Source organism: Meriones unguiculatus, chromosome 4 (genome assembly GCF_030254825.1).
Source record: "Meriones unguiculatus strain TT.TT164.6M chromosome 4, Bangor_MerUng_6.1, whole genome shotgun sequence".
Taxonomy (NCBI): Eukaryota; Metazoa; Chordata; class Mammalia; order Rodentia; family Muridae; genus Meriones; species Meriones unguiculatus.
The window spans coordinates 38959627-38975062 of NC_083352.1; the positions used below are offsets into that span (position 1 = coordinate 38959627).

The 15436-nt window shown below is 48.7% G+C and overlaps 2 protein-coding genes across 2 annotated transcripts in view; one reads left to right on the forward strand and one right to left on the reverse strand.

The window, feature by feature from the left end:
• Positions 1-3311, forward strand: Cldn22 (claudin 22). Its single transcript, XM_060381757.1, has one exon. The coding sequence runs from the start codon at positions 126-128 to the stop codon at positions 786-788; it is 663 nt and encodes a 220-aa protein (XP_060237740.1). The 5' UTR covers positions 1-125; the 3' UTR covers positions 789-3311.
• Positions 2845-15436, reverse strand: part of Wwc2 (WW and C2 domain containing 2) — a 175636-nt gene continuing 163044 nt past the window's right edge. The window contains exons 22-23 of the mRNA XM_021642456.2: positions 7196-7323; positions 2845-4488 (exon numbers count right to left, since the gene is read on the reverse strand). Coding sequence (XP_021498131.1) covers positions 4422-4488; positions 7196-7323 — 195 coding nt within the window. The 3' untranslated portion in view covers positions 2845-4421. The remainder of the gene's footprint in view (positions 4489-7195; positions 7324-15436) is intronic.

A 15436-nucleotide genomic window follows, 5' to 3' on the forward strand; every position in this document is an offset into this window, starting at 1 on the left:
GGCAGGCTTCCTCCTAGACACACAATGCAAAACTATGTCTGAGCTCTGCAAGTGATAAGTGTCACACTTTTTACAGCGAGCTTGGGGGCAGGAGTGGGGCTGGCTCAGGCTCACAGCACGTTCTAATGGGCTTAGTCTTCCGAACAGCAGCGCAGTTGGCTGCACTTTTGCTCTCCCTGCTGGGATGGGCGTTATCCTGCCTTACAAACTACTTGCCACACTGGAAAAACCTCAACCTGGAGCTGAACGAGATGGAAAACTGGACCATGGGGCTCTGGAAATCCTGCGTCATCCAGGAGGAGGTGGGGAGGCAATGCAAGGACTTCGACTCCTTCCTGGGCTTGCCAGCCGAGCTGCGGACCTCCAGGATCTTGATGTCCCTGTCCAATGGGCTGGGGCTGCTGGGGCTGCTGGCCTCTGGCTGTGGCCTGGACTGCTTGAGGCTTGGAGAGACACAGAAGGGTCTGAAGAGGCGACTGCTCATCGCGGGAGGGGTCCTGCTCTGGACCTCGGGCGTGATGGTCCTGGTTCCTGTGAGCTGGGTGGCCCACATGACCGTGCAGGAGTTCTGGGATGAGAGCGTGCCCGAGATCGTGCCCAGGTGGGAGTTTGGGGAGGCCCTGTTCCTCGGCTGGTTTGCTGGCTTCTGCCTGGTGCTAGGAGGGTGCCTGCTTCACTGTGCTGCCTGCTCCAGGCCAGCTCCTCCAGCCTCGGGCCAGTATGCAGCGACAGGACTGCCAGACCACTGTCAACAACTGGAGCTGAGACACACCAACCCAGAAATCTAAGGCCGAGGGATCAGTGGCCTCTCTGCCCTTGCCCCAGCTGGACTTGGTAGGATCTGCTCTAATCACCCCTACTTAACTGTGCTTTCTGATTTTCTGAAATGCATCCTTCCCTTTTGTGGCTAACTTCTGCAGAGAATTGCTTTCTACAACTGACTAAAGCCCTTCTGCTTTCTATCTGGAGACCAAGTGAATCAGGACCTATTAATGTAATCAGTCATTCGTGTGCATGAACTTCGTCAAACTTTTAAAGGAGGCTGTGATTGCGCCTGCGCACATCTAGGGCGCTGGTAAATGAGCACTTCCGTATTCCTGAAAGGACCCTTCTTGTGGAGAGGAATCATTTGGGAAACAGATGTGATTTTGGATCACGCGCTTTCAGGTGTTTGAGATACCTCCTGAAGCTTAGGTCTCAGTGGATATGTAAAATGCACGACGACTGATGAGAGTAAAAAATACAGAACCAAACAAACCACCCAACCCTGCTTGGTCCGTAAAGGACTTGGAGGTGAGATGGACACCCCCCACCCCCATCAGACACATCCATTCACGCCTCCGAGCAGAACAGGGCGATCTTGGATGCTGGGGATTCAGGTAGCATGCTGCCACATAAAAGAGCTCTTGCTTCTGTGCGCTGATGCAGGGTGGAATGTCCTGCCTGCCTCGGCTCTGGGGCAGAGGACAGGACTGGTGCCTCCGGGCACAGTGCCTCCTGGGACAGCTGCCCCCTTTCGGAGCACACTGCCAGCTCCAGCTGTGTAAGGGGGGGACCACGTACCTGCCAGTCCTTGTTTCTCTGGTGCAATGAAAATACCCCATCTCATTTTTCCGTGACATATATAGTCTAAACAAGAACTATTTGAGACAAATTTCTGGCTTGAGCAGGAGTTCTTCATGGAACGTTTTATATTTGTTGGGGACACGGTTCAAGTAGATTCTTGTATATGTGCCAATCAGGGAAATTAACTGAACAATAAGCAACGGTAAAATGCAATATTAGGAAATATGTATTCTTTGTTTAAAAAAAATCACTGAATTTCTTTTCCATCCAAAAATACACGGAAAGTGCAGCAACGGGAGTTAATCTGTGTGACATTTGCACACTTTTACAGACAGGACAAATGAAGACAGAAACATATGCAGAATTTAACCTGGATAAATACTAGTTCAGTCCTGAGCTTCTCATATTTAATACAATATAAATCCATAGCAAAAAAGTAAAGGTATTTAATTTGAATGCTACTCAGCTAACTTTTGTCCACTTGGCAAGTAATATTTTTTGTACCTCTAACACTTGAGTTGCATATACAAAACTGTAATAATATTTTGATAATCCAAACTTGAAAGCTAAATATTTACCCTGTGCAGAATAAATTCTACCTTTAAAAATATTTTTAATAATATTAAAAATTTTATTTGTCCATATGGTTTTGTGATTGAGTTAGTAAAACATTTTTTGAATCATTTGGGTTAATACAAACGTGACAGGCCTACAAAAAGCTGCCTGTAAGTACATAACACTATTGCTGACTTTTAGAGTGTGGAAAAAGGATTCTATTAGAATGAGTTTCTCTTATGTTAGAAATGAGCATGTTTTGTAAAATAAAACCAAAGCCCCTCAGTCACAACTGTGAACTACCAGCCTGAGATACACTTTATTCTTTAATACTCGTCTGAGACTTTTTGTATTACAAAAAGTTAGCAATAAATCTGATGAAGATCATAAAGCTGTAAATACTCCATTATAGCCTCTTGTAAGCCCAACATTTAAGATGGCCAGAACCAAACTATATATTAAACAGAACATAAATAAGACCGTAAATAAATAAATGAAGAAAATAAAATCGCACAGTACAACTCAACAAGATTCTATCAACATTTTCATGGGTCAAACTATGCTGCTGGCTAGCTGACCTTCATTTAGAGCTCTAGTGAGTAAACCTTTGCTGGTGACATTTGACCTTGACAGGAATGGAAGGCATGCCAGTTTCCTCCAGTCACCCGGGGTGGGGGCAAGCGGGGCAGCCTGGGAGGACTGTACTCAGCCCGCCACTAACACTTTTCTGTTTTTTTTTTTTTTTTGCTCCACGTAGTGTTGAGTCCAGTTACATCTTCTAAGAGGTTGGATATGAGCTGTAGAACATTCAGGGGGAAAATGAGTATGTTTTAGGCACAACGACTTGATAACTGACTGAGTTCTGGCTGAGTATAAACTTTGATTCTGATGAAAATGAACTTTCTAAAATATGCATAGATTTAAGACAATAAAAATCCTTACGGATAGGGATTCCAGCGTAACATAACATTTTTTTTAACAGATTTTTTTTCTTGCCTTCTTTTAATTTCTATAAAATTATTTTGCATTAAAAAAATAAAAATAATTTAGCTTGCTCTATAAGATGGCTCACCAAAACACGGCTTCTTCCAGTATGACAGACTGAGTAAGTACGGTTTAAGTTACCTAAACACTATGTATTTTAACACTTTTATGCTGGCAAAGCTATGCTGAGCCTTTTTTTTTTTTTTTTTAAAAGAAGTGCCTGGGTCTGGTAAGTTAAGACCTATGCTAGAGAACAGAACACTTGGACCAATTTCTATCTTAAGCTTGCTTGCTCACCACATATATATATCAAATGATCTGGTCCACACCGAGTCCCTTAGGTACACCCTCTGTTTCTGCTTCCAGCTACTGTCTGTGCTTCACTGACAGAATCCCCTGAAGATGACAGCTGTTCCCTAACTTCCGGCGGGCGTAGAAACCTTGATACCCTCTCTTCTGGCTGGCAAGTTTGATCTCACCAAGATTCGCCCTGTCCTCAGTTCTCACCTAAATGAACATGGTGAGTCCCTCCGCACTGCCTGCACTGTCGTCAGAGCCTAGGGAAACCATGTGCTTCTCAGCATCGTCTTCACCCCTAGGACAAGGCCCCGGGTGGGCCAGAACCTGACAGGGAGCCCTGCAGATCCGGTCTGTGTTGGAAGCAGCGGCCACTCAGCATTTGCTGAGTTCCCTTAGTGGTGCCTGGGTAGCTGGTGCTGCCCCCCCGACCCCCGAGGGAAGGGTGGCCCTTTACTCCTCACGCTCTTGTTCTCGGCATCTCATACGTTTGTTTTCACTAGATGAGTTTAAGAGGGCAGAAACAAGGTGGTCAGGCACAGGTGACAGAAGGACCAGGGCACCTGCTCTAGGTGGACTCAGAGCCATGCTTTCCATGGCAAGTGTGGCTTTCTGCTCTGGGGCCCGCCATGGCACTGGGGCACCAGCCTCACGGGCTGCCGGACGGCTGCCCCCTGCGGTCGGCTCAGCAGGTGAACACCGGGCACTCGCCACCACTGTTCCCTTCTGTAGCAAAGCTCAGTGCTAACACACTCATACAGCACTTGTGGACCAGGTTACCCCATTTTTGTTGTGATTTTTTTTTCTTCTCAAAGCATGTAAGAGTTACATTCAAAGTACTTTACAAATGGACCTGATGAAACTGGTGTGAAACGAAAGTTCTTCAAGAGTTGACACTTATGTTACAGGAAATGAAAGCCCCGCCCCCAACACAAAATAAAAAACAACAACAAAGTAAATGTTCAGTCTTTGACCCTCTGTTGGAAAGTGGCCAGGTGAGGAGCACCGGCAAGCCGAGGTCACACGTCATCAGCTGGCAGGGACGGGATACTAATCTTCGCGCGTGTGAAGTAGGCTATCTTCTCCCTGGAGGGGCAGAAGGAGAGAACTGTTTAGGTATGATCTTGAGAGCCCAGGGCTGTCTCCACAATCCCAGAAACTACACTCAAAATCAGAAGCGCCCATGTTTAATAACTTCTCTTTTTATAGCTATTTTTCCTTTGTGTGTGCAGGGGTGCACATGGGAGTCAGTCTTCTCCTTCTCCACATGCATCCTGGGGCTTGAACTCAGATCATCAGGCATGATAACAAGGGCCTCCCCCTCAGCCATCTCCCCAGGCTGAGTCTTCATTGCTTTAGAGGTTGTAGTATGTTGTAGTCCCTCTGGCTGTAATTCCACTACAAAGCTAGTAAGTAATTCCCTCCCTCCACATCTGCACTCAGGCTACGTGTGGGTATTTCTAAGCCAGGGTAAGAGAAGGTTCAAAAGGGCCAAATTCTGAACTGAAATTCCTAGAGACCTTACAGAAGCCACCATCCTGAAGTCTAAGGAGAGGGAGAAAAGGCCGAGTGAAAGCATGACGCTGGACAGTTATTTTATGACACACAGGCATCCTCTCAGCTTGGCTCAGTGGCCTGAAGGATGACCGAGGATGTTGGGAAGGCTGGATAGTGTGGTCCTGATGTCTGGGAGCCACAAGCCCTCCTGAAACCTGGGAGGACCTAACAACAAGGTCCGTTACAGCGCCTGCCTTGTTGGCTGGCTTCAGCTTGGCAACCTGACACCCAGGGACCCTGGGCTCCTGGCTCCATCCCCACCGGCTGCTACCGCAGGCATCAAGGAGCATGTGTGGCTCCTGTAGCTGTCACACGGTCCCCACATGGTGTGGCTTTGGCTGCATCTCCCTTTGTCCTGATGGGATGAGGCTTGCTTCAAGACAGGTCGGTTTCTTACGGGGACAGGAATGTTTATACATTCTTTACTTTGGATTTTAACAACTGGGAGCTGTAAGATTTTCCACAGCTGACATCGTTGCTTACTGTGGAAGCAGCTGCAGCAGCCCAAGCAGGAAGGGCTCCTGTCACCACTTCACAGATAAAGCACCAAGCAGTGGTACTTCCTGTAAGTACCGCAGTGGCTGTCTAGCACAATGGGCAGGGAAACCCTAACCCTTCATTTTATAAAAGGGACCCGTGACACCTCAGCTTCCTGTCCCTGCAGCGAAGGTGCCAAGAACTCCTCACCCCCAGCTCCTTCTTCAAGTCTCACCTGCCTAACGCCAGGCCTCACCCTTCAAAGCTCTCCCCATCTGCAAGGAGCCCCTCCTTTCCTGCTCCCAAATAGCCTTTCTCCTGAGTGCTCTCCACAACCTGAAAGCTTTCTCTGTTTTCATTTACATTTCTGTATTTGTGTAAGAATGTGTGTGTGGAAGAGAAACGGGGAGAGAAAGAAGAGAGAGTGGGAGGGAGGGAGAGGGAGCATGAGTGTGTGTTTGCGGGTATGGGTGAGATGTCAGAGGACAGCCCACTGGAATTAGCTTTCTCCTCCCACCATGTGGGCTCCAGGCACTGAACTCAGGTCACCAGACTTGGCTGGGTCAAACCATCTTGCCGGCCCAGGCTTAGAAGCTCTCTAAGGACTTCTCTATACAAAATCTAAGTCAAAACTAAGGCGAGCCTTCTTCTGTGGCCCTACTATCACTTGACCATCTGGTTTGGTCTCTGAGGCCTGTGTCACATAATTTGGGGACATGTTAATTCCCACCTCCACCCCCCCCATACGGGGCAGGTGTCCTCTCCTGGCCACCTTCTCCCACTTTCTTGGCTGTGTCTCCTGTTTCCACCCTGGGAACTGGCCAGAGCCTGCAGGCTCTTCCTTTCCATCTCTCTGTGATAACCCTCACTTTAAGGCTTGCTTTCTGACTGTCCGCTGGCTGGAGTTCCCTGGGTGTCTGATGGCTTGTTTAACCCAAGCTGTCTAAGGCAGTCCTCACTGTCACCGCTCTCCTCGCTCAGGCCCACTCTCCACCATTCCCCCATAGTATTCCTACTCGGAGGCCTGGCCCCTCAGCACCCAAAGCCACGCCTGAAATTTATCAGCGTGGCCCTGTAGGGTGTGAGCCCCGCTGTGCCCAGTAAGCTCGCCTGAGCCAGCTCTGCTGCAGCTGGGCTGAGCCTGACCTCTGGGGCTGAGTGGCTCTGTCCCTCACACCCGACACAGCCGGTGCCTGGAGGTCTGGTGGAATCCTTCCAGCACAGACTCCCATGATGGCTTCCTTTGAGCTGCCCTGCTTAGCTGGCCTACACAGATTCTTCCTATCTGCTCCCAGAATCCCTCTTAACCTGTAACAGCTCTACATGGCACCGCAGTGGCTTTGGAACTCTGTCCTCCCAGACTGGAGGTTCTCTGCAGAAGCAGGAAGCATGTGTTCTTGTGCTGTGCTGTAGAGATGAGCACAGTGCAAGGCGTGGGGGGAGGGAGAACGGTACCCCAGGAGTGTTCAGAAAATGAGTGAACAAAGCCCCCCAAAGATTTACAATGTCTATATCCTAGATACATTCGTAATATAACAGAGCCTGTCTCCCAGGAACTCAGGACCCTCAGCGGTCCTGAGTTCCTGGGAGACAGGCTCTGTTATGTCTGGAGCCTACCAGTGGGTGTCACCTCAGGATAGAGTACATTGCAGAACTCTATTCAAACCAGGGAAAGACCCTGGTGACACTCACTTAGTCCTGAGGTGGATTCCCACACACAGGGGGACGCCACACGGCTGGCCCCGCGAAGCCGGCTTACCTGAAGGACTGCACCTGCCGAGGCACCTTCTGGCCCTGCTCCCGCAGCCGGCACACGTCCTTGGCCACCTGCCTCATCAGCTTCTCTGCGTTCAGGTCTTGCTTCTGCTCTTCTTTCGTCTGCTCAGCCTGGCCCAAGACATAACAATTGAAACCTGGTGACGTGCTGCTAGGCTAAGCGGGGAGGCCAAGCCAGGCAGGCAAGGGTGTCTTTTGCTGGGCCGCAAGGGACAACGCCCACATGCTCAGCTCATGCCAAGGGCAGGAGGCACTGTGTGACCCAGGGCCGAGCTCATTTTAGTCACATTTCAGGTTTTACATGTGGAAAAGGTCTCAACACAAAAAGGTCTCAAAAACAAAAACCAAACCAAGACAGTGCCAGCGAAAACATAAAACTGAAAACTCCTAGCAAGCATTCTTTCCCAGAAAGTGAACCGGTACCATTTTGGCAAACACACTGGCAAACTCTTTCCTGCCTTCCCAGCCCCCTTTCCCCGTGTTAGCCAGTTAAAAAGCTTCAATAGCACCTATTAAGCAATGGCACCTATGGAGAGCTCGGGAGACCCTCACGCAGGAGCTCACCACGTGGCCTGCTGCAGGTGAAGGGACACAGATAATGTAATAGTTGGACACTCTCAGTGCCCACACCCTCTTAGGACCTCCTGGAGTCACAGTGCTGAGTAGGATGCACATTCTGTGTTACTGCTGGTGACACACAGATCTTGTATTATCTATATTTTAACACAAATGGACCAATAATCCCACTCATTGGCGGCTGCTTCCACATTTCATGCACTTGGCCACCTCGCTAGCATATGGGTATTGACTGCCATCAGTAGGAACAGCTGATGTTGGTGAAGATGGTAGACCCTGGCACACCACCTTCTGGTTTCAAATTCCCTTTTGACCGCTTTCTAGCTATGAGCCTGGGCAAACAGCCTGGCTAGCCGTGGGCCTTAGTTTCTTTGTAAGCACTTCAAAGAGTGTTGTTTAGGGTTGAAATGAACTAATAGCCACAAATCACTCGGCCCCTGAGCCAACACTCAGCCTGCTATCTCAGTGGCTCGCCATTCCTGTTACATTCCTGTAGGCTAACGCAGGGCAGAGCTGTGAACAAGTTGAAGTTAATGAATGAAAAACAAAACAGTAGAAGAGAGTAGAGAGTGTAATAAATATAAAAATTAAAAGGAATAATAATGTTTCCTCTGGTTAAGATTTTTTCAACTTAACATTTAAAAAGGTATTTCCAGGAGCCAGGCACAGTGCCTTGGAAGGGTAACTTATATAGGAGCATTGTGAAAAACAACCAACAAATGAATGGATAAATAAGAAACCAGACGAGGTAGCTCATGCCTATAATTCAACTACTTTGAAGGCTGAAGCAGGAGAACTGCCATCAATTTAAGGCCCGCCTGGGCTACGGAGCTCAAGCTCTCCACACCCTACCAATAAACCCAAAGAACAGCACAGCAGTCACCACTAGCAAAAAGACAAACAAGGTGGGGACAGAAAGAGAAAAAACAGTTGGGGTGCGTTTAGTTGGTAGCAAAATTGGACAGAAGGGGTTCGCCATACTATTCTTCTACACGCACGCAAAGCGCGCGCGCGTGCACACACACACACACACACACACACACACACACGCACATGCACACACGCACACGCACACGCACACGCACACACACACACACACACACACACACAGGCCTCTCCTGCTGGATCCTGCTGGGGATCCTAAGTCAGATGGGTGTTTGGCGGACAGCATTATAACTGCTGAGCCCCTCCTCGTCCCGACTGTCACTCTAACGTGGAGTGTGCCTGTGCTCCACTTGACCGAATACAGTTGAATGTGGCACACTGAGAGATGGGGAGTGTAACGAGTGACCGCGGCACAGTCACTACAACACCCGGGATCACGAGTCCTTCAGCTCCAGTTTCCTACTTAACGGTAATTGACCATTAATTAATGGTTTGTGGGCTGATTTTTTTTTTTTTTAAAGCTGCGTTACAAGGAGGAATTCCAAGGGCAAACTTTGGTGTCTTTCCATCCAGGGGCACTTCCTTCCTAGTCTCCCTGGCCTGGGCAAGTGGAGCTGATCAGGCAGCAGCTGAGGAAGATGCTGGGACTGTGATGGGCTCCTGCTCATTTCACAGAGAGTGACAGACACATTGCCCCATCAGTGCTACAGTGGGATGGCTTCTTGTTATCTTTTAGTCCATTTCTGGACTACCAGCCACCTTTCTCTATTCATGGAGTCTCCTCAAGGCCTGGGCTTCCTCAACAGCCGTTAAGGGACTCTCCGCTTCCCCCACATGAGAGCACCCGGGGCACTCGAGGAGAACAAGACATAATAGTATATTAATATCTCTGGGATGTTTTAAGTGTAGTCCGACTTTGGCATCTTGACATCAGGGAGACAATCTGAGGAAGAAAGGGAAATTTCTGGCTTCTTTGGAAGAACAGAGTCCTCCCTCAGCCCACCCCTGCCTCTCCTCTGAATCACAACTGGCCGCTTTCTATATTTCAGACTCTGGAAGGGGGTGGTCAGGCGATCAGTTCAGTTTACACGATGGGAGCCTGACCTGCAGAGGTCCAGTGACTCAAGTATAGCCATGCTAAGGCGCCTGATAAAACAAGGAGCGCACAGTCTTCATTTACAGTCCTCAGCTTCTCGCTCTGCTTCCTGGGGAAGTACAACCCCAGGACATTAACGTTTGGCTTTTGTTGTAAGCTGTAAAAGAGGATTCCTATCACCAACAAGGAGAGCTGTGGAGGACGACCCTGAGAGCTGAGGAGAAAGCAGATCCAGGGCCTGCTGCCGCCATAAGCCTCTGCTTCTCCAGGAGGCAGTTTTCATGACCACCAGCAGGGTCACTGTTGGGTACATTATGATGACCTGATGAAAATCTCACAGGGCCCCAGCACCACAGAAAACGGTGGAAATGAAAGGTCTGTGTGTATGTGTGTGTATGTGTGTGTGATTTGTGTGTGTATATGAACAGGCTGCTGTGGTCATGTGCACACTGCCCAGTGGGTGAGAAGGTGAAGAGGGAGCAGCAGAAATATCACTTCTGCAGCCGTAACGAAAGGTCCACAGCTGAACAGTCTGGATTTTTAGAGCTATTTATTACAAACTTCAGTTGTAGGGGAAAAAAGTACGCAATACAGATAGTTTATCCACCCACACAGTTGGTAAAAATAAAGATAAACCTCCCTGTGCTCAGGACTCAAGTCATTTTTAAAGCAGTATAAATGTGCCTGTGGAGCCCTGCGCTGCTGGCTGCTGTAAAGCTGTCACAAGGCAGAAGGAACAGCGACAGAGTGAGCGGAGGGGTTGGCACCGGCTGTGACAAAGTCTGTCCTCCAAAACCCACGTTGCAATTTAACTGCCCTTGTGACAACTTTAAGGAGTGGGATCTCTGAGGGACGTCAGGCCACAGGGCCTGCCACAGGGGGGCGCACATGCCTTAGGACCTCTGCATTTATTTCCACTTCCATCAAGGAGGATGTAGTCTTTATCTTGGACTCCAACCCAATCATCAGAGCTTCCCTTCCTTCCCTCTTGATCTCAGAGGCAAAGCCATTCTGAAACCAAGCTTATCAGAAAGCGCAGCTCAGGATTCTGTTGAGATAATGGCATTCCATGTATGTGCCTGTGACTGTGGCCACCATCAGACACCAAGGAGACAGACACATGCTAGCCATCACTTAAGAGCGAAACGACCACAGATTGATGCTGAGATAAAGTATGAGGAGAGTGGTAAGGTGTTCAACTTTAAGATAAGTTTCCAAAGCTGGAAAGGGAAGCCTGGCGGAGCACACGAGATCCTGGCCATTAATTACATCTTTGACTTTCTCCCCCTACAGTATGGCAAGGTGCCCAGGGCCTCTCATGTGTTAGGCGAGTGCTTGACCATTGAGCTATAACTCTTGTCTTGACTCTTGGGAATTCTTGTTTTATTAAGACCAGGTGTAGCCCAGGCTGGCCTTAAACTTGTTACGGAGCAGAGGATAACCTTGGACCTTCTGGTCCTCCGGCCTTCATCTCCTCAGTGCTGGGGTTACAGGTGTGCACCTTCATGTCCCATGTTATGCAGGACTTGGGGTTGAGCCCAGGGCCTCAGGCACTCTAGGCAAGCACACCCCACCCTCAGCCCCTCCTTGAGTTTTAAAATCGAAACAGGAGAGGACTGACTGGTCTCCAGGGTTCCAGGCAGTTCTGAGTGCCACGGATCACATTTTGTCTTCTAAACGTGACCATCACCTTGTATGTTGCACAGGACCTGTTCTGTGAGCAAAACACATGTAATGCAGTGGTAGTTAACTGCAAGGGAACCACACTCAGCTACGGGCTGAGCTGAGACTACACAAGGCCTGTGAGATGCAAGGAGCGCCTGTATGGCTACGGGTGCCGAGCGCACAGTGGGCACACAGCAGCCACGTGCATCCCCTGTACCCACTGTCACAAAGGAATTGTGATACAGATAATAAAATGCCAGTAATAGGGAGATGTAAGTGGGATTATCTTTTACACCAAACGTTACGCCAGGTGACAAGTCTTCAGAGATCGCTCACTATGGCGTCACCTCAGTTTCACATTATGTGTGTGGGGCTGCCTGACATTTCTAGGAACTGCATAGTAGACAAGGGCATGATGCAGGGGAAACCAAACAAACGGGGGCTCTCAGGCACTGGTTCCTGGGCAAGCTAAATGGCCACTCTTGCCCTCTCACTGCCATTACTTTCCCAGATGTGCCATCTGGAGAGGCTGGCAACAAGGCAACAGAACGTCCCACTTCAGAGGAACGCGAGAGAACTGGCGGACAAGTGCAACACCTGGCTTTGCACAAGGACGCTAGGGGTATTCACGACTGATACTCCTGGAGCTTGTCGCAGGGTCGCCAGGCACAGGGTGAACTGTGGGCGCTCAGGCCACAGCCATGCCTAACCCCAGGGCCAGCAGCCCCACCTGTCAGGGTCTCATCATTCAGCCGCATGCCTCTTCTGACATGAATAGATGAAGGAGTCTCAGAGTGGGCAGGGCCAAGCAAAACTACCAGCACACTGAAAAGACTAGCACGCTTTATCGAGCCCGTAGAAACTGTCACCAGGGAGGGGTGGACTCACGGGGCGCTGTGACACGGAAAAAGCAGAGGTGTGTCTGCGTGAGACCCCCGAAGTCTATAGCTAGGCTGACGGCAACAAGAGAGAACATTTGCATTACAAGACTTAACTAGGCTCAAGGTTCTGAATCCTTTGGCTGTTGGGTTTTATACTTCCTCCATTTTCCAACCACTGGACAATGGACAAATCCAAGGGTTTTATGGGTGTGGAGGAAGACAAATCACCCTGATGCCCTCCAAATTCCCAATCCTCCACCAACAGGAGAAACCCCAGAGAACCATACAGTGAAACACAACTTATGAGCATTGGAAAACAGCGCCTTGTGACTCCGAAACTTCCAAAAGGAGCCCCCACCGTGTTCTGACATCAGCCAGCGCTTCTGGTTATGCGTGCCAGTATAACTGTTACGCGGGATCATGCCTGACCTTTGGGCTTCGAAGGAGCCTCCTACCCTGGACACTGGGGAGACACAGTCATCGCACACCACTCTTCAACACCACCCTTTCCACATAGCACCTCTCAGAAGCCCCCCAGGGCTCCACTCTATTCAGGCCTTCAAGATGCCCGACAATTACCTTGCCCTGCCTCATCTCCAACTAGGTAGTGCACAGAACAGGTAGAGGAGAAACGAACGCAACCACAACATGAACAGAAGTGTCCTATTTCTTACTGTTTCCAGCTTTCCTTTTCTATGTTTACGTCCACACTGTCTGGAGTTTACGTTTCCATGCCGTCTCAGCCACTGTCCTACTGCTGTGAAGAGACACCGTGACTAAATCCTATTAGATAGAGCATTTCATCGGGGGCTGGCTTACAGTTTCAGAGGCTTGGTCCATTATCGTCACGGCAGCGAGCATGGTGGCAGGCAGGGACTGTGCTGGAGAAGGAGCTAAGAGCTATATCTTGATCCATAGGTGGAGAAAGACTAGGCCTGGTACAAACTTTCCAAACCTTAAAGCCCATCTCCAGTGGCACACTCCCTCCAACAAGACCACACGCAGTGCGACAAGGCCACACCTCCTAATCCTTCTGAAATAGTGTTACTCCTTGATGATTGAGCAAGGAGGGCTATTATTCAAAATACCACACACGCCAAGCAGAGATACAATGCCATAATTTTCTGTGTGGCTGATCTCTTTCCTGGTGCTGGATTCAAACCCAGATCTTCACGCACACCATGAAAATGCTCTGTCATTCAGCCACACCCCCAGTGCATTCCCGCCCTCTGTCCTCTGACATGTCTCCTGTACCACCGCACAGCAGTGCTCTACACACAAGGGTGCCTGTCCTGGCTCTATGTAAATAAACAGCATTCTCAACCTGTGGGTCAAATGACCCTTCCACAGGGGTCACCTAAGACCATCAGAAAAAACAGGTTTATTTACATCGTGATTCCTAACAGCAGCAAAGTTAGTTATGAAGTAGCAATGAAAATAATGTTATGGTTGGGGGGGGGTCACCACAACATGAGAAATTGTATTAAAGTGTTGCAGCATTTGGAAAGTTGAGAACTACTGATTTAATACCATGACTAGTCTCTTGCCTTGTCCGAATCTCACACTATTGAACTATTCTTGACTATTTTAATAAATCTTGACCTCTGTAGGGTGAATCCTGTGCCTTGTTCTTCTTCTTCAGAATTTTCTTCAACATCCATGACAAAGCAAATAGGCATTCTGCTTGGAAATGGACCGCTCCATCACTTGTGTAATACTAATTCTTCTGTATTAGTAACTGATAAATTATGGTCTGCCATCAATTTTTTCAGTGAAGTTATGTTAGAATACTGCCATAGCCATGTATTTACAATTTTTTTATTATAGCATTTTAGTTTTTGATTACGTGTATGCACATGTCTATTGGTGGGCACATACACTGAGTGACAGGGCCCGTGTGGGTCACAGGAACCAGGCTTGCCCCACCCCAAGCTTAGTCACAGGCAGTTGTAAGCTGCCTATATGGGTGCTAGGAGCTGAACTCGGGTCCTCTTGAAGAGCAGGAAGCACTCCTAACCTCTGAGCTATCTCTTTAGCTCTTCCTTACAGTTCTTTGTGGTTGCTTTTGTGGTTGCAGAGCCATGTAATGGTGACTTAGACCACATGATGGCCCCAGAGTTGAACATATTTGGTAACTGGCCCTTTACAGAAAGGCATCTTAAACCCTGTTTCATGTGAGTGTGGCGTATTTCTGTAGGTGCTTTTCTTATCACTGTTATGTTTGCGATTTTCTCTACCACGCTTATCAGATTTACTACTCGATACTGTCCATTGATAATGTTCTAAACGTTGGCACTTAAGTTTTCTAGTTGTTTCTGGCTGGTACATAAGGCACCTCATGGGTTAAACAGAAAACTTCCCTCAGAGCTCACATGTTAAAGTTTAGGGTGGTGTGACCTTGGTGGCGGGGGTGGTGCCCTAAAGGTCAGAGCTCGACCATGAGCCCTTGCTCTCTGCCATGAGAAGAGTCTCCCAACCCCATGCTCCCATAAGCAGCACGCTCCGCTTAAGTGCAGGGACCATGCAACCACTGCCTAGCAATGAGCCAAAACGTGACCTTCCTCCTCTAAGGCGTTCTCTGTCACGCCAGCCATAGCTGTGCAGAGTAACTCACGCAGACAGAGGCAGAACAGATGGCATTGCTCTCTATTGCTCACCTTGCTTTACCTACCCATCTTACTCTTACTCTCTGTAAGAGTACGTCAGTTTCTCCTTTTTTTTTCTGACTCAGAGTTTCTTCCTAATGTAGCCATCTATGCTACCTGCCAATACCAACAGCTTTCCTTCTTTTCAGTAATTTGGCTTTCTTTATGGTACTGACTACAGTTACTAATACAATGTTGAAGAGTGTTGGATGTCTCTGTGGTGGTTTGAATGAGAATGGTCCCCACAGGCTCTTAGATTTGAATGCTTAGTCACCAGGGAGTGAAACTGAAAGAATAAGAATGACGAGGCGGTGTGGCCTTGTTGGAGGAAGTGTGGAGCTCGGGGTGGGCTTTGAGGTTTCAGAGTTCCGCACCAGGCCCAGTCTTTGGGCCTCTGGATCAGGATGTAGTTTTTAGTTACTGCTCTAGTGACTTCCTGCTGCACACTCACTGCCACAATGTTGAACGTCTCTTCA